Raw genomic sequence first — 11,748 nt, 5'->3', positions numbered from 1 at the left:
AATCACCCTGCCCAGCACACTCAGGAAGCCAGTTTAAACCGGGTGATCAGGGACACCCCCTTCCTGTAACTGACCAGCATCAGGCCACATGTGGGATTCATTCCTGCCACACATATAATGGGGCTGGCAAGCGGCACCCTCGCAGTCTCCTCCATGTTGGAGCTTTTCTCAGTGACTGTCAGGGATACAAGGTAGGGGATTCAGTCTGAGCCCCAAACTCCTCCCATCTCTCTTCCCCACATAGGGTGCACATGGAGCCATCCTTTTCCACCTGCATCAGGGAAGAGGCTCCTGGCCCTTCCACCCACGCTCAAGGAGAGGAGAGAGATTGGCATGTGCCTTCCCCTTCTACCTACACCTGCTCCCCGTATGGTATTCTTATGTACAGCTTCTTATTGTACTGCCACACCCTTTACTCTTCCCATAGCACCCCTTTTAATGTTACCCCATCCCCTCTGCAGTCTCATTTGGAATGGAAACTCTTCAGGGCAGGCACCTGATTGCCTTTTTGTCTGGCTAGTGGTGTGTTGGGTGCCAGAGTAAGGTTACAGAACCTTCGTTGTTCACTGGGATGCATTGTTTTAAACTGTATTTAGCAAACTTGAATAGGAGGTAATTAGTTTGGTATTTGGGAATAAACACTCCTGGTTAAATGCTGACTACGGAGAGAAGAAGCTATGCAATTGTAATAATATTGAAAAGGTGTAAACAGAAAAATTGGAGCAGTTACTGAAGATGATCCAGTGATGGATCCATAGGACTAATGAGATTAAATTAAGGAAAGAAAAATGCAGGCTGGATATCCCAACAGCAAACTGGATTAGGCTGCAGAGTGGTCTCCCATAAGAAGTGGTGGTAACCCCATCCCCCGGGACATTTAAACTAGACTGCCCTGGACTGGAGAGAGGGTCCAAAGGAGAAATGATTGATAGTCCTTTTCCATCTCTCACATCCAATTTGAGCCTATGTGGAAGACAAGCAGGCAAAGAAGAGGAAGGGAGTGGCTTGGGTGGAGTGCAGGAGGAATGAGATCAGGTGAAGGTGTGAGCAAGGTTGCACCCTAGAGGAGAGAAAGTCTAAGATCAACAAGGAAAGAGCTGGTTTGAGAGGGAGAGAAGCTGTGACCTGCACAGCATGTCTTGTAGGAGCAGAACCATAGAGAGAGAACCAGGACAATTATATGGTAGCTTCCCCTCCTAGGCCCTCTCTCCAAAGCCTCTACTGGAAATCTACCCATTCCTAAATTCTTTATTGGTAAATTCAGTTTCTAAGGGAGTGGAGGGGAATCAGGAACAGCTGATGAGGGCATTCACATGCAAAAGATGATTAGCAGCCCAAGTGGGCAGATCCCAGCTAGAGTAATAGAAGGAATTCCTACAAAAGCAAGTGGAAATGTTCTTCCTTCAAGCAACAGCGAGTGAGCAATGTCAGCAGGCTGACCTGTAGCCTCATTCATTAGTCAGACTTTGTAAAAGGGATTTCAGCAAGTGTTATTTCAAGAAGGCAGTTGCACTCTTTGACCTGCAGCAGCTATAGTATGAGTCAACTCTGCTTCATAATCCCCCAGTAACACTAAATGATGGGCTCCAAATTTACTCCATGGATACTGGAAACAGGTGACAAAAAAAAAACAAAAAAAAAAAAACACACCACCACCACTACTGCTTTCTAATTATGTTTAAAAGGATGTTTGACTCAATCTGGCACCCTAAAATAGATTTAAAGCCACTCTGCACTAATTCGGTGCTGTAGGAAATACTTGGCTCTTGTTAGGTTTCAGAGTAGCAGCCGTGTTAGTCTGTATCCACAAAAAGAACAGGAGTACTTTTGGCACCTTAGAGACTAACAAATTTATTAGAGCATATTGGCTCTTGTTAGATCATTGACATTTGTAGATCAAAGACACCAACACTCACATGCTTTGATGCAGGAATGTGGCATGAGACAGGGATGAGGCAGCCTTTTCAGGCCTCTATCACAGTTATCTCCACTCAGCTTCAAATTGATCAAATGTAAAGCCCCTGCTTAGTCAGATCATCTGACTATCTGTCCTCCAGACAAGATTCTCTATATGAAGAGACTACAAGAGAATTAGTGCAACTGTGGAAGACTGTCTCCAGCAGCCACCATTTTTCCCCTCAAAAGTTTGTTTCCTGGAGTGATCAATGTTTTTCTTTTAGATTGTCAGGGGAATTTTCCTGGAAGGTTCATAAGTGGTTCACTCTACAGAGTCTCAAGTAAACAAAGATCCCTTAGTGCCTACTACAAGTAAATGCTTAGGGAGTGGTTTGTCCTCTGAAAGCACATGTCCAGAGACTTTAACCCACCTGAGTATCTCTTTTGGTCCAGCTGCTTGCAAAGTGCTTTGATTTGTGTATCTTGCTTTCTGAGGGCCTTGAGGAAAGAACTCATTTCCTTCTCTCCATCTCCAGTCTTTGTGCTCCAGATGCAAAGCCTGCCTATACAGGAGTTTTGAGCAGAGTTACTCAACTGAAATAGCATAATCCGCAAAGTATTCTGTAGCATTCTCAATAAAGCAAGATAATAGGTCACCCTCAGCAACATATTCCATGAGAGTTAAATGGGACTCCTCCCTGACGAGCTACCCACCAACCATGTCTTTACTTCAACAGATGTTCAAACATAGTAATAATAATAAAGGCACATGGTCTCTTGTTTTATTTCATAGGCTTTGAGACAAAAGATTTGTTTAATCTGGTACCGGATCTTAGAAATGGTACAAAATAGAATTGTTATCAAGGCATCAAGTGCAGAATAAGATTTCAAAAAATAATTCATGCTTTCTGACAGTTACTGCAACAGAAGGGCCTACTGGTCAACTCAGAAAAAGCACTTCAGAAAGACATTTCAGAGAGCCCCAAGATCACACAAACAGACTAATGTTGTAATGCACACATGAAGATTGAACACCCCCTAGTTTATGCATACCCACATGGTCTCATCATAAACACAGACAGGAACAGAAGACTGTTTACAAAAACACAATGAGACCTGTGGAATGAGAAAGTCACTAGGTAGACACACTATCCATCAATAAGACTACTGCTAGAGCTGATCAGTAGTATAATCCAATCAATTGAGAGTAAAATCCAGGACTCTAGTTTAACAGCCAGTTACACCTAGTGAAACAACATCCCTATAGCAACCTTACATTTGCAGTCCAACAAACAAACGCTTTATGTACACAGCAACAGTCCACCACAGAGCAGAACTGGATGACTTCCCTCATCCTAATCACCATCCAGAAAAGAACAGTTAAGGTCTCATGCTACATCAACCAGGACAGCAAATAAATGCTTCCTCCACCACAAAGCACTAGACAATCAAAACTCAACTCCCAATGAAAGTTTGTTTGAGACTCTCATTATATAGCTATTCACTCCTTACACCTTATTACCACCAGCTTCCAAATCATTAGAGCAAACCCCACCCAAAACTGAAGTGTGCTCAAGGTGATTTATTAACCAATTCAAACAGCTAGACTACCACAAATCTCCCCACAGCTCATACTAGCAGATTACCTCACAGCGGCAAACTGAGCAGAGCTAAAGCACATGTTCACCCAATAAGGAACCAGCAACCAGACTAGGGAAGGAAACACAAAGCACAGGCCAAACCCAGAAAATAGAATTAAGCAAGCAATCAAGGTGATAAAGACAAGTTTAGGGGACAGAGACACACTCTGCTCCAGTGTCTGAAATACAAGGGAGTGTACAAAAGAGATATCATTACCAGGAATCATAAAAGACTTTTAAAAAATAAAAATTAAAATAAAAGCTATGAGGGGGAAAATCCTGTGCATGACCCTAGATGAGAGACACAGCAGTACACTGCTTAATGATTATCTTAGGAATGGCTACTAATAAACTAGGGGACCCATATACAGCATGAACCCTTCCCTGGTCAGACTTACTTCTAGCAGATATCTGAGGGGTCTATTTCTTATACATTGACAACACCTTCTTATGTTTTATGGTGAAGCACACTTACCTACTGAGTCTATAACTGCCACTTCCCATATTCCTTGTACATTCATGTTACTACACTCTCTTATGCTGCTCAATATCCTTAAAACACACAGTAGAGATTTTTTAATGTTACCCTACTTTCCTGAGGTTCTCACTAAACCCTCACAGTATATTCTGTCTCTTGAAAACATACATTTTTCATGAAGAGGCTCTCTTTCCTGGGGAATGCTCCCTGCAGTCCCGTATCAGGTGATCAACTGTTTATTTAATCTTACATATGTTACATAACCCATCTTTATGTCTATTCAATAAATAGACATAATTATTCAAACCACAGTGACCAGTTAATGTACTAACTTTGAGTACTTCACCTTACATACCTTTGGAGTACAGTAGCACATTATCCTCTATTTTGGGGTATATGTCATAGAATCATCTTCCTCTTTTCTCCTTGGGCCACAATTCTTGGCATGCCTTTTAAAATCCCTTTTAACTAAATTTTTAAATTCCTTCTTACTCAAAGGACTCTTTATAGCAATTGCTGCATTTTTAAAGCATTTTTTGCTTCCTTCTCTACCATTTCACTGCCAGGCATGCCAACATGTGCTGGAATCCATGCTAGTACTATGTTCACACTCAAATGACATCTGTTTAGCTTGTCTAGCTAATAAAGTATTAATGAAATTAGTTGAAAATGAGCCCAGCTGGCTCACCCTTGCTTCTCTCTAGGCCTTATCCTCTGTTTGCAAGGGGATCTACAATCTGGGCAACATCTAGAAAGAGAAGTCATGTTGTCACATTTTTTACCACTACTGTTACTAAAAACACCAACACTAAAAGAGATTGGATTTTTTTCCTGTTTTTATTCCCTCTGTGAATCAGTTTCACAGTTTCCTCTATATCAGCAATCAGGCCCCAATCCTGCAAGTTGTCCTGCAGAAATGAAGCTTGCCAAACACCTACATATGTGACATGCTATCATTGCAGCAGGATAATCCAGTACACAGAGGTGAATCCAATACACACTGTCAGCAAGAGAGAACTGAAAGTGGTACAGTGGTTAAAGGGAAGACAGGATTCCCAACCCCATCTCTGGCTGCAGTCCACAGAAGCAATCCATCTGCTCATAGGTACCAACTCTGTGGCTGCTCTAAAGTTGGAGCACCCATGGGGCATGGGGGTGTGGGAAATAATGGATGCTCAGTGCCCACCAGCCACAGCTGTTCTGCAGCACCCCCGATCAGCTGTTTGGCAGCATCATAATCAGCTAATTGGGAGTGCTGTCAAACAGCTGATTGAGGACATTGCCAAACAGCTGTTGGGCAACTTGGAGAGTGGCTTGGGGGAGGGTGGAAAGTGGAGGGCAGGGGCCGTATTGGGGACAGGAAGAGGCAAAGTGTAGGTGGGGCCTTGGGGGAAGGGATGGAGTAGGGGTAGGGCCTCTGGGTGGAGCAGGGGTGCAGCACCCCCAGGGAAAAGAAAACATTGGTGCTACTTCTCCAAGAGTCTGCCTTTAGAGATGTTGATTAAATAATAGCAACAGAAGTAAAAAGAAACACTTTTATTTAATTAAGATTTACATTATCCCTGGTTTGGGGATTCATAAATATGCTGCAAATAACTAGATTAGCATCCTGATTTCCTGTGAGCTTGTATGTGATACTTTAATAATTCCACAGTAATTATTATAGTTAATCCAAGGACAAAAAAGGTAAATTGCATAGACAGGTCTATATCACCAGGTTTGAGATGGTATAAATAAACCAAGAGCCAGGTTTACTGCTTGGCCAACTGGAACAACCCTTGTAGAGCCCAACACAGCATTAGGCAACTGTAGACCTCCATCTTTCAATTAGTTATCCATGTGCTCAACTTCATGCCTGTGATTAGCTCCTTTTAAATCAGTGGGAGAGGAGTAGGCCTGTGTGTGTGAGATTGGGGATTGGCTGCGTCCAATTGTGAGCTCCATTTTGGTTTGTGACCCTCTCTTTGGATCTTAACCTTCGTGTTGGATTAAAACACCCAGTCTGTGCAGTGCTGTGTTATGGCCGCTGTCCTGTGGGTGCCGGGGCGGGACACCTGGGAGAGGATTGATAATGAAAGCAGTTCAAGGGCCATCAGTACTGGCTGACTCCCCTGCTGGCATAGTGCGCTTCCCACCAGAAGGGCCATGGCCTCTGATGACTCTGCAGGCCAGGCCCAGGAACTCTGCCGCTGAAGCAGCACCTGAACAAATGGGACAGAGGATTTAACCGGGGGGGGATGCGTCTCTGAGACAGGGCCCAGGCCAATGCCACGCGCAGGAGAAGGAAGGGCCAAATGGTCCTGACTAGCCGCAGGACTCGGTGGGGAAGGGGGTACGATCAGAGTCAAGGGCCCTACACTGGGGGAAGGAGTCAGTGACTTTCCCTCAGAGCCCAGCCAATGACCAGAGCTGCCCCGGCCGCAACATTGGTTCTGGGGCTGTTGCTTGTAGGGTGACCAGGTGTCTGGTTTTTGACCAGAATACCCGGTCGAAAAGGGATCCTGGCAGCTCCAGTCAGCACTGCTGACCGGAGTTAAGGCAAGCTAGTCCCTCTCTATCCTGGCTCTGTGCTGCACCCCAGAAGCAGCCAGAAGGTCCGGCTCCTAGGCAGGGGGGCCTCAGGGCTCCGGGTGCTGCTCCTGCCCCAAGCACTGGCTCTGCACTCCCATTGGCCGTGGGAGCTATGGGGAGGTGCCTCGGGGCAAGAGCAGCGCGCAGAGCTGTCTGCCATGCCTCCGCCACGGACCTCCGCCTGTTGTCTGCTTCCAGGCGCAGCGCAGAGTCGGGATAGGCAGGAAGCTTTCCTTAACCCCCCCTGCTGCGCTGCTGACTGGGAGCCGCCCAAAGTAAGCCTGTGCCCCAACCCCAAATCTGAGCCCCCCCCCCAAACCTGGCACCTCTTACTGCACCCTAAACCCCTCATCCCCACCCCAGAGCCTGTAGTGTACCCCCAGACAGAGCCCTCGCCCTGCCCCACCCCCCTGCCCCAGCCCAGTTCCCCCTCCCATAGCCTGAACCCCTCTGCCCCACCCCCACAGCCTGGAGCGTCTTCCTGCACCCCAAACCCCTCATCCCCAGCCCCACCCGAGAGCCCACACCCCCAGATGGAGCACTCACCCCTCCTCCACCCCAACACTCTGTTCCAGTCCGGAGCCCCCTCCCACACTCTGAACCCCTCATTTCTGGCTCCATCCCACAGCCCGCAAGCTACTTTTCTGCAACCCAACCTCCTGCCCCAGCCCAGTGAAAATAAGTGAGGGAGGGGGAATGTAGTGAGCAGTGGGGGGGGCTCGGCGCAAGGGGGGGGGGCTCAGGGAAGGGGCGGAGCTAAGGTGTTGGGTTTTGTGTAATTAGAAAGGTGGCAACCCTAGTTGTCTGGGGGTCAGCGGACCCCAGAGAGCCAGGCAAAGTGGGAAACTGGAGCCGGGGAGGCTCTGGCCAGGGTGAGCCAACCCCATCAGCCAGTCTGTTGCTTAGGAACCAAACTCAAGACGCTAGGTTCCTAAACCGCTTTGCTACCGCGCCCGCGCACCTCCACCCTGGCATTTCCGCCTCGGTAGCTGTCATGGCAGGCCTTACGTCATCCGGCCGCAGGAAGAGGCGGGGCTCCACGGGCTCTGCGCCAATAGCGGCGTGGCAGGTGGGCGGGGCACTCTAAGAGCCACTGGTGCAAGATGGCGGCGCTGGGGGTGTTGCTGAGCTGTCTGAGGAGGTTGCGTCCCGGCGGTCGGTGCAGGTAGCGCTGCGGCCCTTTCGCCGGGCTCGGGTGGAGCCTGGACAGTAGCCCGGGGTCTCAGCTCCGTCCCTGGCGCGTGTGGGGGGCGCCGCACGGCAGGGGTGGCATCGCCATCCCCGCGCCGCCCGCCTGTTGAGCGCCTGCAGCTCCCTCTCCTGGAGCCTCGCCCCGAGCACCCGGCCCCTGCCGTGCAGCGAGCGTGCGGCTGCGCCAAGCCCCGCTGCGGCGCCTGACCCGGCCGTTCCCCGGCGGGTGGCGCCCCTGGAGAGGGCACGGACCACCTCGGGCCGAGGGCGCGGTTAGCTCTGCCGCGCAGTGTGACCCTGCCAGAGGAAACCACTTTAGAATAATGCGCAGGTGCTCCAGGGACTCGCTAGTGCCCGGTGCCGGGCCAAGAGTTGGCAGCAGGTAGCAAAATATTCTCGCCTGTAGCTAAGGTACCTATAATAGACAGGGTGTCAGACAGGTGATGGACACGGACACTCCAGGTTCAGGGCACAAGCCATCTCCTCAGGGACTCCCTCTGAGCGCAAGGTCGCCCAGCACGGTGGGCTCGGGTGTTCTTTGCTCCTGCCTCCAAAGCATCTGGTAGTGGCTGCTGTCATATTCCCGATACCAGACTAATCTGATCATTGCTGTGAACCAGCCTGATTCTATAATCTCTCTGTGCTGTCACTAGCTATATGTATATTGAAGCAGTGTAGATTAGGCTTTTCTCCTCTTCCTTGCCACTCCCCATCCATCTTAGGTTGTTTCTACCCTTTCACTGAGAATTCCCCTCCACCCCCCACACACCTGCTTTCTTAAAAATCTCCTTTCTGGAGCTCTGCTCTAGTAACCTTTGTGCTTTTCACCTGCCTTGCTGACTATTTCCATCCCCATCTTTTCACAACAGCCTTTCTCCTACTTTGCTGCGCCTAGTGAGAACACCACCCTGTTCTTCTCAGAATGGAGCCTATGTACCAAGCATCTGGGTGCAGTGGGCATCATCCTCTTCTAAGCCAGGGCAACCAGTATCTGACTCTAGCGAGGGACAGATCTACCTCACCAACAGCTGTGTGAAGGTACAATTCTCTAGAAAGCACTCATGGTGTGTTGATGTGTCTGTGTGTCATTGAGAAGATTGTTGCAGTGCCTGGCATTCCATACTATTGAAGTGCCTGTAACATCATGCTACTTGTAGCTACTTGACCTAAAGGTTCCCAGAGGATTTTATAATAATCTGTGCGGTTCACTGATGACCCTCCCTCCCCTTTCAGACACCCCTTAGAAGCAACTGCAGACTTCATGATAGCTGAGTCTTGGGAAATCAGTGATTTCCCCCTCATCTCTCAGATGAGCTGCATGAGGTCTTCCCCACACATGGCTGTGGTGGACAGGGGTATGCTGCAGACCTGGCTGCTTATGAGTTACCTCCCCAAGGTCATACAGGTGCCCCTTCCATATTGCTCTGATTCTGGCCCTTATCCCGTTGAGGCATCTTGCAGGCTTGATATGGGATTGGAAGTAGATGCTGTCTGCTTGCATGTGAATATTGCAGATCTTTTAATGCTCCTCCCTTTCTGCTTTGCAGAGGCTGCAGGAGATTATAGAAGGGTCTGAGTTTCTCAGGCTGCAGGTGGAGGGAGGTGGCTGCTCTGGATTCCAATACAAGTTTTCCTTGGACACAGTTATCAATCCTGATGACAGGCAAGGACAGAGGATAAAGGGGTGTTGGGTGTATGATGGGGGGAGACTTCTGTGGACTAAGGTGGTGAGAAGGGTATGTGTGATAATGTATGTTGAAGGGAGGAGGTGGGTGATCACAGCACAGTAAGGGGAGGGAAGTGATCACATTGTATTCCTTTATACTCTGGAAGTGTGCTTTTCCCTTTTATGTCTGCAGGATTATAACAAGCCACATATTCTTCTTTCCTAGGGTGTTTGAACAAGGTGGTGCTCGTGTTGTTGTGGACGTGGACAGCCTGGCCTTTGTGAAAGGTGCAATGGTGGATTTCAGCCAGGAGCTGATCCGCAACTCATTCCAGGTGGTGAGCAATCCACAGGCCGAGCAGGGCTGCTCGTGTGGAACATCCTTCTCTGTCAGACTCTGAGTGGACTCCTCCTTGGGTGTTGCTTGGGTGGACATTGAGCCAGAGACAGTCCTCAGCATCGTCTCCAAGGGTTTCTCATTTTGCTATTTCCTCAGCTTCCCCAATCCTCCTCCTCAATCTGCTACAGTTACTGCAAATATCCCCATTTGCCTGTCTGAACTGAGTCTGCAGCCAAGACCTATAGGGCTCTCCCTCCAAGGGTTTGAAATAGGCTTTAAATCCCACACAAAAGCATCTTCTGTCCTCTATGAAGCTCCAGGAACTGCTGAATATAATGAGCCCCCCTGATCTCCCTGAACCACCCAGCACATGGAACTGCCTTTCAGGAGCTGCCTGTACATGTGTATTTGACATTGTTGATTTTTAAAAAACAAACAAACTCAATTTCCATTGTTTATTCATATTTTTCATGCTTTTCAAAGTGTGGTTAGAATGCATCTCTAGGGAGATGGCTGTTTCCCCCTTGCCCTTAAATTGACTGTGGGACTCCTGAGGTGCCTGCCCTTTCCAGCTGGCTGTGGGTTTTCCCAATTTGTTCTACTAATCTCCTTATTCTTGACGACCTACCTGCCTACAGGGAGCAGCCAGCAGCTGAGGGAAGACTGCTCTACCTGGTGCATATAGGTGAAGCAGAGAGGTGGGTGTAGGGGGGAAGATTAAAGCTTTAGGGTTGGGGCTTAAAAAAAAAAAAAAAAAAGGCAATTTGGTTTGTTTCCCTCCTGACTCAATTTAAAAAATGGTACGAATCAGCAAATGGCTTTTCAAACTCTCTCTACTTTTGCCGGCAGGGTATAAGTTGCATGGTGGTTGGAGAACCTGTGGTCACATCTAGGAGACCTTGTACCCTGTCCTGCACATCACTTCGATTTAATAATCTAAAGTATTTTCCTAATTTTGCTTCATAATCTAATCTCTCTTCAGCCTTGTTTCTGTTTTTAGGAGAGAAACAAATCTCTCATTCCCTTTGTAGGGCAGTGCCCAGACACAACTGTGCTGTAGGAAGGGTGGTCTAGGAATTTCAGTGTAACTTCATTTTCAATTACTCATCACTTTGTGGAACTCCCGCCTCTTAGCTGAAGTTTTCCATGCTTAGTCTCTGCCTGAAGGTGAATGAAGGTGCCACAGGACCCTCTGTTACTTTGAGCCAAAATGGTTCATCTATTTTCAGGTGACAGGAGGGATAGGGAACTTATGTGCTTTTCCCATTATTACAAACAAACCTACTTTAATAGTCTCACAGCCAAATCATGGGATTTAAAAGTGTCAGTTTCCCATGGAATGGGGAGCATCCCAAGGAATCAGTTTGCGATTTGGGCAGATTTTAATCCTTTGAAAATTGAATACCAAGCAGTAGGGTTTTTTTTTTATTAAGCGTGTTAAATGCTTATCTAAAAAGGGTTTGGGTGTGTGTGCACTGCTGAGTTACTTGTGTACTGATCTGTCGTGGTTGCTCCTAACCAGCTGTGATTTCACCCCCACCCCACCCCAAATATTTTGAATCTGGATCTGCTGCTACTTTGGCTTAGGGGAACGTGTAGAAGGTTGGGAGTCAGGAGGTCCTGAGTTCTGCTCCTACCTCTTCCCTGACTGGCTTTAATCATTTTCTGAAATTGACAAGCCTTGTTTCGTTATGTCTCTTATTTGCCCTTCCTTAGTGTCGGGCTAACATTTTGTAGATGGGGTCGCTGAAGGCACAGAGTTGCCTAAACTCCTATGGTTAAGCTTGCAACACAGCTGGGAAGAGCATGTTTATCTCTGTGCTAGACCCATGTTTTAACTACCAAACCATAGTGCCTCTCAGACAAAGTGTTTCTAATCTTATGCACTTAAAATGTGAGCTCTAAAGCCTTGTGTAGATGATGAGCATTATTAACCCTGATTTTTAGATAGGGTAACTAAGCCACA

At 47.8% G+C, this 11,748-nt stretch overlaps 1 protein-coding gene across 2 annotated transcripts; it reads left to right on the top strand.

Moving 5' to 3' along the window:
• Positions 1 to 7,599: 7,599 nt before the first annotated feature.
• On the top strand, positions 7,600 to 10,227 carry ISCA2 (iron-sulfur cluster assembly 2). Of its 2 annotated transcripts, none has more exons than XM_054024880.1 (4): positions 7,600 to 7,750; positions 8,646 to 8,814; positions 9,324 to 9,439; positions 9,669 to 10,227. In XM_054024880.1, exons 1-4 carry the CDS (start codon positions 7,689 to 7,691, stop codon positions 9,841 to 9,843), a joined length of 522 nt encoding a protein of 173 aa, XP_053880855.1. In that variant the 5' UTR covers positions 7,600 to 7,688; the 3' UTR covers positions 9,844 to 10,227. The 2 variants fall into 2 exon arrangements, with proteins under 2 accessions (XP_053880855.1, XP_053880854.1); XM_054024879.1 differs by having other exon boundaries at positions 8,643 to 8,814.
• Positions 10,228 to 11,748: the final 1,521 nt, after the last annotated feature.

This window comes from Malaclemys terrapin, chromosome 4 (assembly GCF_027887155.1).
Source record: "Malaclemys terrapin pileata isolate rMalTer1 chromosome 4, rMalTer1.hap1, whole genome shotgun sequence".
NCBI lineage: Eukaryota > Metazoa > Chordata > Testudines > Emydidae > Malaclemys > Malaclemys terrapin.
Note: the sequence above shows the minus strand (reverse complement) of the source record. Positions and strands in the feature narration are given on the sequence as shown.